The sequence below is a fragment of the Canis lupus genome, chromosome 7, assembly GCF_011100685.1.
Source record: "Canis lupus familiaris isolate Mischka breed German Shepherd chromosome 7, alternate assembly UU_Cfam_GSD_1.0, whole genome shotgun sequence".
Taxonomy (NCBI): Eukaryota; Metazoa; Chordata; class Mammalia; order Carnivora; family Canidae; genus Canis; species Canis lupus.
Window position 1 is genome coordinate 77,682,702 of NC_049228.1, and position 17,666 is coordinate 77,700,367.

Consider the following 17,666-nt stretch of genomic DNA (forward strand, 5'->3'; position numbering starts at 1 on the left):
TCTCATGTTAAATAAACCCATTTTATAGGACACAAAGTTAATACAACAGTCCACTGATGTGAAATAAGAAGCCTAGAACCCTAGTAACATGAGATTTGAAGTATGTCACTTGTTACAAATGTTAGAAAGCATTGCAAATAGCAAACAAAAGGCCAATTAAGTTCTGGAATGCGGATGACATGAGAACAATGTTCATGATATAAATATGAACACTTTTTTCCCCCCTAAGTAATGAAAAGTAGGATTGTCTTTGTAGAAGTTAACTTTAACAACTCCACGAGAGCTCTCTAATATGGGAATAAAAGAAATACCTTTGTTTTACTTTGTTTTCTGTGTCTGGTCTCAGTGATGGTCCTCCCACAACCATCACCACCTCCAAGAGAAATATGCTTGGAAGAGAGAATCATATGAGTCAGTGAATTCTTTAGTGTCCTCGAGGATGGTATTTGTGCAGATGAAAGGGGTGGCTTTGGTCCTAAGAATTAATATTTATTATGAAGTTTCTAGTTCAGCATAATTCATTTTCTGTTCAGCAACTTTAAACAATCACTTTTAAAAGAGCTTTTTATTATAATATTGTTGTTTTATTAAGTGCATTTAGTCATATTAGATTACATTTATGCATACAATACACACATATTCACAGATAATCCCTTAGTATGGAGATACTGCTGTTATGAGTTTGGTTCTCTTGAGTATTTCTTCACTTGATTCTACATCCTGCTACAGCTAATAGATGTTCATCCACTGAGGAACAATTCTCAACCCAACTCTAGGAAGACAAGGTGTCCACTTCAGGCTTTTGAACCTGATGGAATTCTGCATCATCTTCACATTCTTCCTACTGCTGGGACCACAGCTCTCACTGATGACAGTGACAATGACAGCTGATTGAATTCTGCATCTGCCTCCTGGATTTTTGTATGATGCTACAAACCAAGTTCCAAAGACAATCTAATGACAATCTGTTGCTACATTCATCCACCAGTCCTGCCATCCTCTCTTGAACCCTCCTTAATGTATTTTCCCCCATGCAAAGACATTCCCAACTCAGTTCTAGACCCTCAGTCTGTTCTAGACCCCCGGTCTAGGGAGTCTAGAACCTTCCATGTGCTGCCTTCCATGTGCAAGGCCACCAACTGAAATAACTGGTAATACAGAACCCTAAATCACCCTCTCTTCTCATTGCCCCAACCCTCAAGAGCCCATACGCAATGCAGAAATACCTGTTGAATAAATGAATGCATGAATGAATAAACAAATGTATATGAGGATAAATCCACAGAAAAATATGAAATTTACCTTTGTTTTGCTTCCCCCTTAAATTGGTTTCCTCTCTTGGCAGAAAAGATTCAAATGTTAATGCTGATCAACATTCCTTTTTGTGACAGACAAGTAGAATGCATGTGTCTTATTTAGATCCCATATTCATCCTTCCAGGTTAAAAATATTCTAGTTTAATAGCAGTGGCTGCCTTAGAAATGGAAATTATTTTTTTTTAAGATTTTATTTATTTATTCATGAGAGACACAGGGAGAGAGAGAGAGAGGCAGAGACATAGGCAGAGTGAGAAGTCGGTTCCATGCAGGGAGCCCGATGTGGGACTTGATCCCTGGTCTCCAGGATCAGATCCCAGGTCTCCAGGATCACTCCCTGGGTTAAAGGCGGTGCTAAACTGCTGAGCCACCCAGGCTGCCCAGAAATGGAATTCTTAGTGCAATGCTATATTATTTTTTTTAATTTTTATTTATTTATGATAGTCACAGAGAGAGAGAGAGGCAGAGACACAGGCAGAGGGAGAAGCAGGCTCCATGCACCGGGAGCCCGACTGGGATTCGATCCCGGGTCTCCAGGATCGCGCCCTGGGCTAAAGGCAGGCACCAAACCGCTGTGCCACCCAGGGATCCCTGCAATGCTATGTCAGCTAGCTTTCTTCTGTCAGCTATATATTATTCCCCAAAGGTGATGTGCTCTCTCTGTCTTCATGTGTGTATACACAAACACATATAAAGACACACATATATTCATCTATACTAAAAAGTGCTTTCTATGTTTAAGTTCCAAATAGACTTCTTTTTCTCCGAATAGATTTCTTAAAGCCTAAAATAAAACATTGCCTTAATGAAAACATGACTGATTTTGATAATTGCCAGAAACTCCATCTGCTTTCCAAAGGCTTGTGAACTTCTTAAAGGGCTCCTTGCAACAGAGCTGGTTCAGGAAGCTTGTTTGTTTATTGTTTGTTTAACTCTAAGGATGGGAGTTGATGCAGACTATTAGGACTAAAGAGGGAGTATTTTAAACGAAGAAGGGGCACCTGGGTGGCTCATGGTTGAGCCTCTGCCTTTCGCTCAGGTCGTGATCCTGGGGTCCTGGGATCCAGTCCTGCTCGGGCTCCCCACGGGGGAGCCTGCTTCTCCCTCCGCCTATGTCTCTGTGTCTCTCAGGAGTAAATAAATAAAATCTTTTTAAAAAATAAACAAAGAAGAAGGATATGTGAAAAAATGGAGAACTGTCAGGTGAAGAAAGGTCTGGGAGGACTGAGCACATTCATTGACTTCCCCCTTTCTGCAGTTATCAAAACAACCTGAAAAAGAAAGTGCAAGTATCAACACTTTCAAAAGCCAGTGTCTGTGTAATGAAGACATAAAGCTTCAAGATGAATTTCCTTCATTCGGGGCTGGTCATTGTTCCATCCACTTCAAAATGTCAAGTGTCTCAATAATTGAATTAAAGGCAGCAGAATCTCACTGTATCTTCCTCTCAAATGCTATTAATAACTTTGTAGCATTTTGTATGAACCAACAAACAAACTTTCTCCACCATAATGTAACAATGCTTTCTTAGGTTTAAAAAAAAACAAAACTTTGCAAATGGAACATAAGCTTTCAATAAAAAGGCAGAGAAACGTTTCCCTTAAAGCAATCCAGTTTTAAAATATAGGCAGATGGAAGAGTTTTTAGTAAGGTCTCCTCTCCATCCATTTTCAACCCCAAGAACCTCCCCCATCCAGCAGTGAGATCTGAGGGTGAATTACCCTAAGCCAAGAGTGGGGGGTATTCTCAGGAGAGCTCAGAACAAAGCTTACCCATTTGGTCAGTGAGGACAAAAAATAAATAAAATTTTTGAAAAAGATATGATAAGGCCGAGGCTGTGTCCCTCCCAACCCCAGTAGATGGAGATGGGGGAGGAGCGCTGTAAAGAAAGAGTTAATGTTTTAAGGCCACCCACTCTGCCCCCTCCTGCAGAAAGGCGGAGCTGGGGGTAGTTGGAGAGGAGGTCTTTTCCTGGAAAACTTTAGGAAGCTTGGGCCTCTTCCTGGCAAGACCTGGGAAGCAAGCACGACCTGATTTCCTTCCATAGGACACCAGCTTGGGGGAGGGTGAGCCAGCAAAGGAGAAAACGCCCAAGCTGGAAATACCAGGCTGGGAACCTCCCCTGGGGAGCATTCACTATCTGCAGTGCCCCAGAGAGGGGGTGCCCGAGCCCCGAGGGGGCCTTGGGGTTAAGGCGAAAGCCAGCAGGGCCTATTAGTACTCCATATCAGGATGGCCAAGGCTGTCAAAGGAAGGAATGACCATAGTGGCCTGGACGGGGCAGGTCCCACGTCAGCATCCTGCAGGTATAAGACAGACCAAGGATCAAGGGGCAGGTGTCTTCCCCCGGGGCTGAGCTCCCTTTGATTGGACCTACCTAGGGAAAAGGGCGACAACCCAAAGCCGAATTAATTGAATTTTGAACTTGAAAAGTCTGAAAACTCACTGACATATCTGAGTTGTCCTAGAAGGAAGTTTTCTGCCACTGGCAGGAGGGGAAGCTAGAAAGAGAATCCAGTTATGGGGAAATAGAGAGAGTTGCAAGTAGTACCTCAGAGTCTATGGATTGCAAAATACGATCTGCTCTGCTAGTATCATTAATTTCATGACCTTCCTCATGAAGAATTTCTGATGCATGGAACTAGAAATATTGGGAATTTATTTTACAGAACTGAGGTCTTGCAGGTTACGTTAACAGAATGAATCATCAATGATTGAAGTATAATTTCCTTGTCTCCAGGATCTACGATGGTGGAATCCACAGACATAGAATCCAGGTAAGCAGTGAGTGAAGAAAATAGGAAAGAAGAAATAGAGTCCCAGGAGAACTTTGAAAAATTCTGAATGCCAGGGACGCCTGGGTGGCTCAGCGGTTGAGCCTCTTGTCTTCGGTTCAGGGCGTGATCCCAGGGTCCCGGATCCCTCTCTCAATCCCTCATCATACTCCCTGAGGGGAGCCTGCTTCTCCCTCTGCCTGTGTCTCTCTCTGCCTCTCTCTCAGCATCTCTCATGAATAAATAAATAAAATCTTAAAAAAAAAATTCTGAAAGCACACCAGGTGAATTCTAGGGAATTATCTGGTACAAGGTCATACTCAGCAGGAGGCATAATGCCCACCACTTTGCATTAACCCCTTCCTCAATGAGAATAACGACTTGGGAGGTTTTTCCAGAGTAGGAAAAAGCATCTCTAGTTTTACAGTGGAAGTAAATGAGGAGAAATAACCTTTGGAGAATTTTTTTTATAGAGAATTCCACTGGAGCAGAGCTTTGCAAGGACTCCTAGAATTGTTGTTTGTTGGGTGATCTTTAAATACAGAGCATTTTTTGGTAATCACCTGTCTGACTTAATTTAGTGAGAATGTGGTGATGTCTGACTCGATTATTGCATAAGTGATCCCCCCCACACACACACACACAGCTTGGCAGGGAGCTGGGTGGTGGGCAGAAGGGTTGGCTCTGTTGTTCCATCCTGGAGACCCAGGCTCCCTACTGCCTGCTACAAGGCCTCTTGGCTGAGAAAAGCTCCTTATAACCCTAAGTGTAGTGATGCACAGGCAACCCTCTTTGGCTCCCAACTGTATCAGTTTGCCAAAGCTGCTATGATAAAGTACCCCAGACTGGGTGGCTTAAAAACAGAAATGTATTTTCTCACAGTTCTGGAGGCAAGAAATCAAAGGTCAACGTATCCAAAAGTTTGGTTTCCTGTGAGGCCTCTCTTCTTTCTTTGTAGCTGACCTTCTCCCTCTTTATGCGTGTGCCCAAATTCCTTTTCTCTTTTTCTTTCTTTTTTAAGATTTATTTATTTGAGAGAGAGAGAGAGAGTGTGTGTGCACAAGAGGAGAGGGGAGGGAGAGAATCTCAAATAGACTGCCCACTGAGCACTGAGCCCTGAGGCTCCATCTCATGACCCTGAGATCATGATCTGAGCCAAAACCAAGTCAGACGCTCAGCTGAGTCACCCAGGCACCCCCAAATTCCCTTTTCTTAAAAAGACATCAGTCATATTCGATTAGGGCTCACCCTAAGAACCTCATTTTAGCATAATTACCTATTTAAAGGCCCTATCTCTGGTTACAGTCACATTCTGAGGTCTAGAAGTTAGGACTTCAACATAAGAACTTCAAGGGCAACAGAATTCAGCCCGTAAGACCAACTTTCCACACCTGAGGCTAAGAATGGTCAAATGTTACCTGGGGCCTACTTCTGGGGATTCAGATGAGATGAAACAACAAAGCTCTTCAAATGTCCCAATCAGTGAGTCTTGGCCCTGGAGAATAAGATCAGATTTCAGGGTAATCTGGGAAGCTAGAAAAGTGGGTAGAATAGAAAAACTTTGTTGACGATTTATTTAGACTTTGCTTTTTCCAGAAAGGATATGAGAAGGGACTCCCAGATTAATAAGGATATAAAGGGCAAGGCAAAAAGGAGATAATCTGTCCTTAATGCCCTTCTACCTTCTCACTGACTCCGACCCCACCCTCTCTTCTTTGGCCCCCTGTGCAGTCACCTTACATTCTACCTCCTGGTGACCAGAGCGCCCACTGAGGCTGTACCCTCAGGGTGGGGTATATGGGACAGTGAAGAAGTAGTTTTTCAAGACAGAACACTGTATTCTAGGGGCTTACCAAAGCAAATGTGATTTCCCAGGGCCTCTGAAAGAGATAACAACCAGAGTAGCATACAGGTCATCATGGTGAAGAACTATGTTGTTTCCATGGAGGATTGTCAGTAAAGCATGAGAAACTTGGATGATCTGTTAGACAAAGTTGATTTCAATATTGAATGATTAACAGGTAATTATTAAACACCTATTACGTGCCAAGCAATATGCTGATCACTTCAGGGTACACGAATAAGTCAGTCATTAATAATACTAGCAAACACAAAACTGCCAAACACATGTATACTAACCCATATAATACTTAACAAAAAACAAAAATAAAAATTAAAAAAAACACCATTTTTTGAGGAACAATTAAAACTGAAGCAAAGAAGGTTATTTGTAAGTTGCTCAAATCCACACAGCAAGGAAGAAATGAGGCCAATATTCTCACTTAGGAAAATCTGGCTGGCTCTAAACTTTGTACTGGCAAAAACCACATGATTCTACCTTAAGATACTTGAGAGTTAAGCAATGAAGTTATGAAGTCTTTTTCTCTAGATATTTAGATAAGCTAAACACAAGAGCTTATCTAAATATATAATTGAGCTCCTAGATGGATCCAGGACAGGGAGTAGGGGGGAGATATGTTCAGAAAGGGAAGCTAAGAAGGCACCAAAGAGAAATGTTCTAACTTCCTAATCTTGCTTGGTGTTGGAAGGGACCTCTAATGAAAACCTGCCATGAAGGTCAACAATTGGCTGCATTTAATTTTAAAGTGAAGCATTCAGAACATAGTCTTAAGTATGGAGTCTGAAGTCCAACTCCATAGCCTGAAAACCAAAAAGAATAGGAACAGAAAAGATGGAGCAGAGCATGTCTTTAACTGCCCCCAAATGGCCCTTGTGGGAGATGGGGCAATTCTTGGCCTAGTTTTCTGAGGGCAAGGCTAGAGTGCGAGACTAAAGCCCTGCCCAGCTCTGGCTTCCTAATTCCTCCTTATTGTTTGCAATTTTCATCTCTTACACCGTAGACCTAAATTTTCTTTACAAGATATTTCAACATTGAGCGCTCACAGATACAAAATCTAAAAACATTTAACCCCATCGTTAGGTTAACTGTGTAAAGGACGTCCCAAAGTTCTGGTACAAACTCCCACTGTTCTCCCAGACTAAGAAGTGACACTCCAGAATCAGTTTATATGGGTCAGCATATTTTGTAAAGGAGCAGGCACAACAGCTTATGAAATTAAACTCCTGGACACTAGAGACACCCTCTCAGGAAGAGCCTTGTATTTGTGTTTAGGCGGTTGGTGCCAGTGTGCAGCAGCTCTAAAGAATCCAAGGTCTAAAAGGTCACGCCTCCTGACAAAGAGTAGTCACAGTTTGGGCTGCACATCGGAGTTCTGAGCACAGGCAGTTTGCAAGACCAACTGTCATCGTAGCGTGTGGTTTTTGCTGGGGTGAAGGCTTCTTTTTTTTGTTTGTTTTTTCTTGTGGGGGGGTGAAGGCTTCTCCTTTGCATCCGGACTTTCAGGAACACAGGCGCTTTGTGAAGACGGGCCCCCGCGGGCGTCCGAGCAGGCCCGCAGCCCCCGCGAGCAACCCGAGCAACCCGAGCAACCCGTCAGCCGCTGAAGGCAGCTCCTCGGCCCCGCCACACCCGGCCCTGTGCGCGCCGACCGCCTGGCTGGGGCGAGAGGGCCGGGGGCACCCCCAGCTGGGGCAGATCCGGTGCCCGCTGGAGCCGGGGCCACGGCCGCGCACCGCCCCCGCCCCGGGGCCTTGCTCCAGTCCCGTTCCAGGCTTCCGTCCCAGGCCCACAGTCCCCAGCACTCCTTTCTCGTCCCGGGAGAGCGCAGGGCCGGGTCAGCGCGGAGCAGGCGGGGCGGGGGGGGCCGGACGGGAGCTGGGCTCCGCGCGCGCCGGAGTCCTCGCCGGGAGGGGCGGGGCCTGGGAGGGCGGTGGGGGCGGGGCTCGGGGCGGGGGCGGGGCCCTGAGGGGCGGGGCCAACCTCAGGGGTGGTCTGGAGGAGCGAGAGGCGCGGCTCGGAGGGGGCGGGGCCAGAGGCCGGGAGCTGGGCTCCGCGCGCGCGCGAGTCCTCGCCGGGAGGGGCGGGGCCTGGGAGGGCGGTGGGGGCGGGGCTCGGGGCGGGGCGGGGCCCTGAGGGGCGGGGCCAACTTCAGGGGGGATCTGGAGGAGCGAGAGGCGCGGCTCGGAGGGGGGCGGGGCCAGAAGCCGGGAGCTGAGCTCCGCGCGCGCGCGAGTCCTCGCCGGGAGGGGCGAGGCCTGGGAGGGCGGTGGGGGCGGGGCTCGGGGCGGGGCGGGGCCCTGCGGGGCGGGGCCAACCTCAGGGGGGATCTGGAGGAGCGAGAGGCGCGGCTCGGAGGGGGCGGGGCCAGAGGCCGGGAGCTGGGCTCCGCGCGCGCGAGTCCTCGCCGGGAGGGGCGGGGCCTGGGAGGGCGGTGGGGGCGGGGCTCGGGGCGGGGGCGGGGCCCTGCGGGGCGGGGCCAACCTCAGGGGTGGTCTGGAGGAGCGAGGAGCGAGAGGCGCGGCTCGGAGGGGGCGGGGCCAGAGGCCGGGAGCTGGGCTCCGCGCGCGCCCGAGTCCTCGCCGGGAGGGGCGGGGCCCCGGAGGGGTGGGGGCGGGCCCGGGGCGGGGCCGGGGCGGGGCGCGGGCAGGGCCGGGGCGGGGGGCGGGGCGCGGGACGCACCGCGCGGCTCCCGGGGCCACGGCCCGCTCCCTGCCCTTCCCGCGGGCGCAGCTGTGGGGCGGGCGGAGGCCGAGACGCCGAGTGGCGGGACGAGGAGAAAGCGGTGCGGAGCCTGGCGTCCGGGCGGCGGGAGCCGGTGGGGGCCCGGCGAGCAGGGCCGGAGGTGGCGGGGCCCGGCGAGGCCACGATGAAGCCGAACGGCGAGGACGAGGCGCCGCCCGCCGGGGGCCCCTGGGAGGAGTGCTTCGAGGCGGCGGTGCAGCTGGCGCTGCGGGCGGGACAGGTGAGCCCGCGGGCCCCTCCCGGACGGCGCGGTCCTGCGAGCGCAGCCCCGGAGGGCCGGGCCGGGCGCCCCTCGAAACTTGGCAGAGTCCGCGCAGACTCCCGTGGACGGAGGAAGCCCTCCGGGGCTGGGGGAGCGAGCAGCTAGACGCGCGGGGCTGCGGACCGGGCGGGGCGGCCCGGGGTGCGGGGAGGCCCCCGTCCGGGGTCGGCGGCTGGGGGTGAACGAAGCCGTTGTTGGTGCGGCGCAGGAGCCGTCCAGGAGCCGGGGGCTGAGCGGGGCCGCCACCCCGGAAGCACGCCCCACGCGGCCCCTGTCCTGTGTCGGTGCGATGTCTAACTGTGGGTGACTTGACCCTTGGTCGGAGGCCGGAGGCCCGAGGTTAGAGCGCATTGGCTGCGCGGACCAGTGCCGGGATTTAAAAAGCCCCCCGGGCTTGAATGCCGCGGCTGCTGTTTGTGTTTAAGGACCTTTGAGAAGAGCCTGCGGCCGGACGTGGGTGCGCTTCCCCCACGTTGACACCCCTGGCGCAGGAGCTCTTGGCCCGCTTGCTGTTTGATGGTCTTCCCTCCAGCATCCTGAATCTGGACCTGGAGGGACTTGTTACACTGACCAGAGGAAGGATGAAAATCAAGCAGCAGAGCGAGAACGTGTGACTCGAGTTTGAAAAGGGAGTGCAGTTCGACTTTTCTCACTTTCAGTTTTGCGTGTGGTTACCCACCTTCTCCTCAGTACCCCAGTCAGTGCCTGGCGCATTGTAGGCTCCAAGTCCTTGCAGTGAAGGAGCCCTGGTGGTTGTCCCAGGACCATCATGGCCCGTGGGACTGGGAAGATGGCTTACTCCTGCCTGGCTTGTCAAGGCATACGATGCTTCCGGTGATTTGGAGGGTCGGAAGGACAGAAGCAGCACTGTGAGCAGATTGACTTTTTCTATCCAAGCATCATTTTCTTCTTCAGGTCTAGCAGTATGAAAATGCTCTGCAGGTTTTCCCGGGGTGTTCAAGTCAGGCTCTTACCCACCCTGAATTTGTCACGTGCTCAGGGGACAGTGCTTCACCTTGGTGTGAATCCTCTAATCCCCTTTAGAAGTTCATTTCGACACTGAGCAGACCCATTTTGTGTTGGAGGGCCCTCCTTCTGTGGTTTTAAAGATGCAAGATTCAGCCTGTAGGGAAGGCATGACTGAAAAGGTGGGTTGTGAAACTTCATCCTGTGGCTCTGTCACCTTTCCTTCCTATGGGAGGAGGACTCCAAACTTTGAGAGCTAGAATGCTGAGGTTTGTAGTTACGGGGCAAACATTCCTACTGGAAAGCAGATCCACTATGTGCAGGGAGCACTTGCTCTCGCCCTCCTCCCTCGCTCTGAGGCCCCTCACTTCCTTTCCAGAGTGAGCATCATCAGGATATTTAGTAACTTTTAGGTTCCACCATAAAACTCTTCTTCCTTGAGACTTTAAGGAGAAGCCAGCTTAGGATTCTGATACTACACTGTAAACCCTGGTGAGTTGTGATGGCTTTCTATGGTTTTTCAAATTGAAATCCTTGAAGACACAGAAGTGTCTTTAAAACCTTTGTTTTATTGAACAGATGCTTATACAGAACTTGTAATATGGCAGGCACAATTCTAAAGGCCTTATTAAGAGATATCTTAAGTTTTCTCAACTTGCCAACAACAAAAAAAACTTTTTGAGAGTGGGAGAGGGATAAAATAAAGATTCTGCTATTAGGAGTCCGATCAGGGAGCCCAGAGTCCTGGGCATTATGTGATGCTTCCTGCCTGCTGGGCAGTGGAGGGAAGAGTGGCCGGAATGGTCTATGCCTGGAACAAACAGAAGCCACACAAGGTCATTGCAACCTGTGTAAAAGTGGGACAGATCGTCTTAATAATGTTCTCACAGGAATCGAGTGCTGATTGGAAAAAAATCTGGTCTTTAGCCAGATACCCCAAAGAGGGATGAAAAGGTAGTTAGTGCTGATCCATTTCTGAATCCTCCTTAGCTAAGGAGTATTTGGCAGAGTTACAGTGGCCCTGTGGCCCAACATGCCCACCCCCTCACCAGTACCCAAAGTTCTATTTTATTAAGTTTGTTCCTCTCAGCTGCTCCTGGGACAGTTGTGTGTGCTGAATTCCTGAGTCTGGGTTCTATATGCTGAAAGTAGTGTTGTGGGTCTGGGGGGGTGGGGAGAGACCTCCGAAGAGATGAATGTCTCTGCCCTTCACCTTTCAGACATAGGTTTGGGATCAGGGCAGCCCTGCACACTTTGCTGCCACCTCCCCTTTACCCCATCCTGAGAGGTCTCTCTAAAAGCCACTTGCCCCAAAGTGCTGCCCTGTCCACAGTGGCTGCCCGGCTCCTCCTCCCTTCTTCCTCGCGTCTCCCCAACCCATTCCTTTTTTTTTTTTTAAGATTTTATTATTTATTCATGAGACACACACACACACACACACACACACAGAGGCAGAGACATGGGCAGAGGGAGAAGCAGGCTTCACACAGGGAGCCCGATGTGGGACTCCATCCTGGGACGCGGGGATCACACCCTGTGCTGAAGGCAGGCACTAAACCTCTGAGCCACCCAGGGATTCCCCCCCACCGCAACCCATTCCTGCAGGGCCCAACCACTCATGCTGGTGCTACGCAGCAGTGCGTCCCTGGCTGTGGGGCTTCAGGGGGAAGACAGTGGCTTTAGTTCCACCGCTGTCACCACCACAAATACAAATAGTAATATTCACTGAAATGGGTGCTTATTATCTTTGATGTATGAACAGAAGTATCTCAGAAAACTACTTCTTTTAATTGTCCCATAGAGTAGATCCAGGTTTTGTTGGACCTGAAGCTTAGACAATTTAGGAGCCTTCTTTAAGAAAAAAAATGCAAAATTACAAATTGAAAATTAGGTATAAACACTGTTTAGAATAAGAAAAATCACAACAGTATACATTTTTTAAAAAAAGATCTTATTTATTTGACAGAGCACACAAGCAGGGGGAGTGGCAGGCAGAGGGAGGGGGAGACAGAAGGCAGAGAGAGGCAGAGGGAGAAGCAGGGTCCCTGGTGAGCAGGGAACCCAATGTGGGGTTTGATCCCAAGACCCTGGGACCTGAACTAAAGACAGGTACTTAATTGACTGAGCCACTCAGGTGCCCCACAACAGTATAAATTTTAAGATGCTAACAAATATAACAAAATGCATAAAAATAATTCTTTTTTTAAAAAAAGGTTGTATTTATTCATGAGATACACATAGAGAAGCAGGCTCCCTGTGGAGAGCCGGATGCAGGACTTGCTCCTAGGACCCCAGGATCATGACTTGAGCCAAAGGCAGAGGTTCAACCACTGAGCCACCCAGGCACCGCATAAAAATAATTCTTTAGCTGCTTCTCAATCTTCTGTAATACTTTTTTCTCACATTTTTGGCTTCATATTTATGCCTTTGAATGACAAGGATTTTGTGGTATTTTTAAAAATATTTTATTTATTTATTCATGAGAGACACAAAGAGAGAGTCAGAGACACAGGCAGAGGGAGAAGCAGGCTCCATGCCGGGAGCCCAATGCGGGACTCAATCCCAGGACCCCGGGATCATGACCTGAGCTGAAGGCAGAGGCTCAACCATGGAACCACCCAGGCACCCCGATTTTGTGGTATTTTGAATGGAGCCAATAGATAAGTCCAGGTTTTCCTGTAGCATGACTAATTGAAATTGATTACTGATAGTCTAAACAAGTTTATTTAGGCTTCAAACTTATTATTGGTAGGATTATTGGTAGGATCCTATAAATTTTTAGGATTGCCGTCAAATTTGAGAATCCCGTCAATTTTCTTCTATATGTTAGTTGTAAGACATGGAAGAATTTTCTGCAGACTTCTAGTTCCATGTGGTTGCCTGTTTCTTTCCACCATCCCACGTGCCAGTTTGCACAGCACACACGCGCATGCTCCTCTGGCCCTGCCTGCCAGGTCCCCAGGCCAAGTCAGTCAGCGTGGTGGACAGTAGAAGCATTTCTGGAAGCCATTCCTCCACAGGATGGCTAATAATAACTTACAGACAGGTGTGCTGCAAACCCCACAGATCGTTCCAGTCAGGCCCAAAGTAAATTTCATGTCCACTCAACTTGCCTTTAGCCAAGTACGCCAGGACCCACTCCAGTGCCACCTGACACACAATTATAATGGAGGTCACGGCGGAAAGAGACAGTGCTTCCATCTGCAGTTAGAAAGCTGACTTTTGCAAACTTGCAAAAGGTGTTCATGTGCGCCCTGGTGAAGGCTGTGCTAAGGGCCCTCACTGAGCCTCAGGGTGGGCCCGAGCCTTGGAGCCTCAGCTTCATTAGCCTCACAGTAAATTCACCTCTGTTTGCGGTAATAGAATTTCGGGACAAGGCAGAAAAAGCAAAGCGCAGGACCCACCCTTGCTCAGTGCTGCAGGCCTCCGGCTCTCCGGCGGCCTCGTGTAGCTGCGGGTGCTGCTTCCCGAAGCCCAGTCCCGGGAAGCCGGGCTGCTGTCCCCACGGCCCCTGGGTGGAGCAGCCCTTTGGCTGTCCAGACTGAACTATCTGGCATTTTCAAAACACACATTGCATTTTCCTGCCTCTCTCATGCTCCTTGAAATCTATACTCTCCTTCCAGGGTTTGGTTCCGGACCCTTTCCTTCACACACCTCCCCGTGTGACCTTCCCGGTCATTCCTGCGCTTCCTCCCAGCCTTGTTTGTCCCCGGTCTGGTCAGGACCAGAAGGTGCTCTTCTGCCCACGTGCCTCCCCAGGGCAGGGAAAGCACGTCGGCAGGCTCTGGCTCCAGGGAACCCCCTTGTCTGGCTGGCCTTGCCACCACCGCGAGGTTTTTGATTCGTGATTTTAATTTTTATCAGTGATTCACACAGGGAATGTGACTGAGGGAATACTCCTGAGAGGACTGTGATGAAAACAGCAATGCCCCGTCCCACAACATCCTCATCCTGCTCCCTAGACATCTCTTTTTTTTCTGATCGTTGTGCCTGTCTTCTAAATCACAGGCTTCCACTGCTCATTCTGGAGCCTGTTGTAGACGTTGTGCTTGTTATGTTGTTGTTATGTTGTGTGGCTGCATTACCTGATTGGTCCCATCCCTGTCTGTGCTCACTTTCCAGTGACCGTACAGTTGTAATGCACGGTCGAGCCAGGTATATGGTGGTATTACATATTTTCTTTCTTACGCAACTTGTGTTTTCCTTTAAAAAAAAAAGGCATTTTTTTTTTAATTTGCTTATTAGCTTTCTGTGTACCCATCAACAGTCATCAGCCCAACTTCCTGACAGAATTTTTCACAATCTCCTCAGTGTGGTCAAACTCATTGGGTCCATTGCTGCGGGGATGGGGTCCTCACACACTCACATGCATCCGAAGTACCTGGAATGCTTGTTAGGGTAGACTCTGTCCCATCCCCAGGGTTTCCAATCCACTAGGTAAGGAGTGGGCTGCGAACTGGTGTTCCTACCAAGTTCCCAGCTGATGCTTCTGATCTGGAGACGGCACACTTTGAGAACCACTGCTGTATTTTGTTATGTGTTAAATGACTGTTTATCCAGCTCTTGAGGAGAGGTTGGATCATGTCCAGTTTGGAGTTAACATGGACAATGTTGCTATGAAGATTCTTGCACGTGTCTTTTGGTTATGTATGTGTGCGTTTCTGCTGGGAATATTTTAATAATAGGAGTGGAGTTATTGCTGTGTCATCAGGTGTGAAAAGCTGCCAGGTAGTGTTCTAAGTGCATGTAACAATTCCCACTGCTACCAGCGTGTAGGCTTAGGGTTCCTGTTGCTCCACATCTTGGACAACACTTGGTGTTGTCTGTCTTTTCCATTGTAGACAGTTTTATGGGTTTGAGGTGTTGTTCTAATTTGCTTGTCCCATATGATTAAGGAACCTAAGGGCCTTTTTGTGTGTTCCTTGGCTTGGCTATCCCTGTTTTTATGATGGTGGTACTAAAACATCGATTAGAAATGTATTCATCCACTGAACAAATACTGAGTAACTCTGGAAAGGACTGTACCTTTACTCAGTGTGATAATGAGGCCCGGGCCGTCCTATCTGGGGCCCTACAGGGCAGTAGGGAGCCCGCCCTGGCTGCTGTGTGGGGCCCTGCAGCTCCACAGGGGACCAGAACTGGATATCTGAAAGGAAGCTGTTCACGTGGTACAATGAAAAATGAGGGTGAATTGACTGGGCTGTGGTGAAGAAGGTGGTAGAAAAGCTGCATTTCCAGGGCTAGGCTGCCAAGCTTGCTGTTGGCTGGGAGGCGGGGGGCGGTGTGGGGAGAGCAGGGATGCCTTCCAGGGTGTGCGCCTGCAAAACTGGTTGAATGGACTTGCCATCTCCCAAGGCGGGGAAACGGCAGGAGGAACAGGTTTGGAGGTGGAAATCAAGTGTGTTTCCAGCACATCAGGCTTGACTTGCCAGTGGGTTTCTCGTGGATGTGTAGAGTTTGCATCCACAGTTCAGGGGAGAGGTTGATGGTGGCCACACCAATTTGGGAGCCCTTGGCCTGGGGTGGGACTTAAGGCCAGGTCCTTGGACCAGGAGAGAGCCAGTTTGTCCACCTATGGGCTCCACTTTAGTATGATCCCAAGCCAAGCTCCTGGATGTTCTCTGGGAGATTCCCAGATGTCAGTATGTGGAGGCCTCAGGTCACTCATTTCCTTCCGAAGAGACTTCCTGTTCCTCTCCCACCTGGGCTCAGTGTGCCCAGCTGCTGGAGGAAGGGAGGTGGTGGGTGGCTTCCTCGCCTCCGCTGGCCCCATGCTGCATTTTGTGCCCCAGGTCCAGGCCTTCTGTGTCTGCTTAGCTCCGCAGTGGTGGGGCGGGGGGGGCGGGGGAGGCAGCCAGCACTTACAGTTGTAAAACCTTTGCCAACATTTGAAACCTCAGCCAAGAGAGGACTCCCGAGAGACAACTGGCAAGCGCAGAGTAGCAGCTGCCCTTGGTAGGGCACACGTGGTCCCAATGTCCAGGGCCCACCCCTCCCTGACCTGTGTTTGAGGCCAACTGCCATTTTCCTGTATGCCACTGTAAGGAGAGAGGCTTGTTTCTTATGCCCACTCTTTGAACAGGAGCTGGGGTAGGGGGTGAGAAGGAGCGCTTTGTTTCAGGGGCATTTGCATCTGCACTGGCAGCAGGAGCTGTGAAATCCTGCACCGGACTAAAGGGCTTGAAGCAAAGGCTGGTGTCACTCCCACACAGAGGCGAATCGGCCCCTGCAGCCCTGAGAGATTTCCTTGCGAACCTAAACACAGCGCTCATTCGCGGAGGTTCCAGTCATTGGGGCTGAGGGGAGAGTAGGCTGAAATCTTGCCACTTAGCTAGAGAATGGAAGTGATGCTACTGAGTTCCAGCACCCCCCCACTTCCCCAACCCCCGGCCTAGCCCTAGAAGTTGCAGGGGGCTGGCTGGAGGAGCTCCGCCCTGAGACCCTGAGGGGCAGAGAGAGAAGGGGACTTTTTTCCCCCAAGAAACTGTTAAAGAAAACTTTTAATATTAAAATAATTATAAATTCACAGGTAATTGGAGAAATAGTACAGAAAGGTCTAGTTTCTGATTTCATCCAGTTTCTCCTGATGGTTATATTTTTACATCATGGAATATTACATAAGACTAAAAAAGGAGGAACTATTGATGCACCCAACAACGTGGATGGCTCTCTGAGTGAAAAAAAATCAGGTTTCAAAAGGTTGACTAATGTCATAGAAAATTCATATAACATTCCCCAAACAACATAATTACGAAGATGGAAAAGTGGTTATAAAGTGGTTGCTGGTGATTAGGGATCCCATGAGGAAGGTGGCAGGGTGAGGAGTGTGACTATAGCAGGAGGGAGATCTTTGTGTTGATGGAATGAATGGAATGGTTCTCAGTCTTGCTTGGGTGGTGGTTACATGAATCAACACATGCAGTAAAATGGTGTCCAGCTACAACACCCATTTTACCAACGGCAGTTTTTAAATTCTGTTATACTGTGGTTATCTAAAGTAACTTCTCCATGAGAAGGGAACTTGAGCACCCAGGCTCCTCTCTCTCTTGGCCTCATGAGGCTGGAACCGAAGGCTGGCTGCTTACATTTTTCTCCTATGGGAGGTGAGGGAAGAATTCAGCTGAGGGGCAGTGATGTACCCAGGTGTTAAGCCAGTTTCAGGGTCTCCGTATCCACTGTCCCAGCTCCCAACCCCAGGGGGCCAGGCCAGTGCTTGGGCTACCTTCTGGTGCACTCAGCATGAAGCAGGGATCGCAGCCCCATCCCCCACCTTGGCCTCTTGGGACAGAAGCCTAAGCCATTAATCACCATAGAACATGGGGTGGCTGTGGCAGCCAACTTCCCGGAGCCACCTTCCTGGGAGGATCCATACCTGCACCATGACTCTCAAAGGAAAAGCAGGATTCACTGGAGAAGTTGGGGGACACGCTGGGGAGGGGAAGGGGAGGTAAGGGGCTCAGGGCAGAGAGAGAAGATGGACACCCTGAGGGGAGAAAGCCAAGGGCATCACTCAGGAATGCCAAGAAAGGCATCTTGGCTAAAGCTGAAGATAGAAGAGGAAAGTCAGGCCAGTGGGTGGGTGGGCTTGGGGGGCACAAGGAGGCCCTCAGTGGGGGGTAAGGTTTCAGGGGGGTCTCATGCTCAGACTGACCAAGGTGAGTCTCAATGGTGTGCTGGGCAGCCTTGGCCATGGACTGTCAGGTGACGGAGACCTTGTTGTGGAGAGCCCCTGGCTTCCTGGCTCC

The 17,666-nt window shown here is 49.9% G+C and overlaps 1 protein-coding gene and 1 long non-coding RNA gene across 3 annotated transcripts in view; one reads left to right on the forward strand and one right to left on the reverse strand.

Moving 5' to 3' along the window:
* Positions 1 to 568: 568 nt before the first annotated feature.
* Positions 569 to 7,578, reverse strand: LOC111096833. Its single transcript, XR_005362712.1, has 3 exons — positions 5,944 to 7,578; positions 5,509 to 5,585; positions 569 to 929 (listed from the first exon to the last, which is right to left on the reverse strand). It is a non-coding gene; the product is annotated as an uncharacterized LOC111096833 (long non-coding RNA).
* A 1,092-nt stretch (positions 7,579 to 8,670) lies between these two features.
* Positions 8,671 to 17,666, forward strand: part of IMPA2 (inositol monophosphatase 2) — a 45,341-nt gene continuing 36,345 nt past the window's right edge. Inside the window, exon 1 of one of the 2 annotated variants that reach the window (XM_038543905.1) lies at positions 8,671 to 8,913. In XM_038543905.1, the coding sequence (XP_038399833.1) occupies positions 8,818 to 8,913 (96 nt within the window). In that variant the 5' untranslated portion in view covers positions 8,671 to 8,817. Of the gene's footprint in view, positions 8,914 to 10,076; positions 10,104 to 17,666 lie in introns of those variants that run through there. The other variant, XM_038543906.1, reaches the window with a different exon arrangement.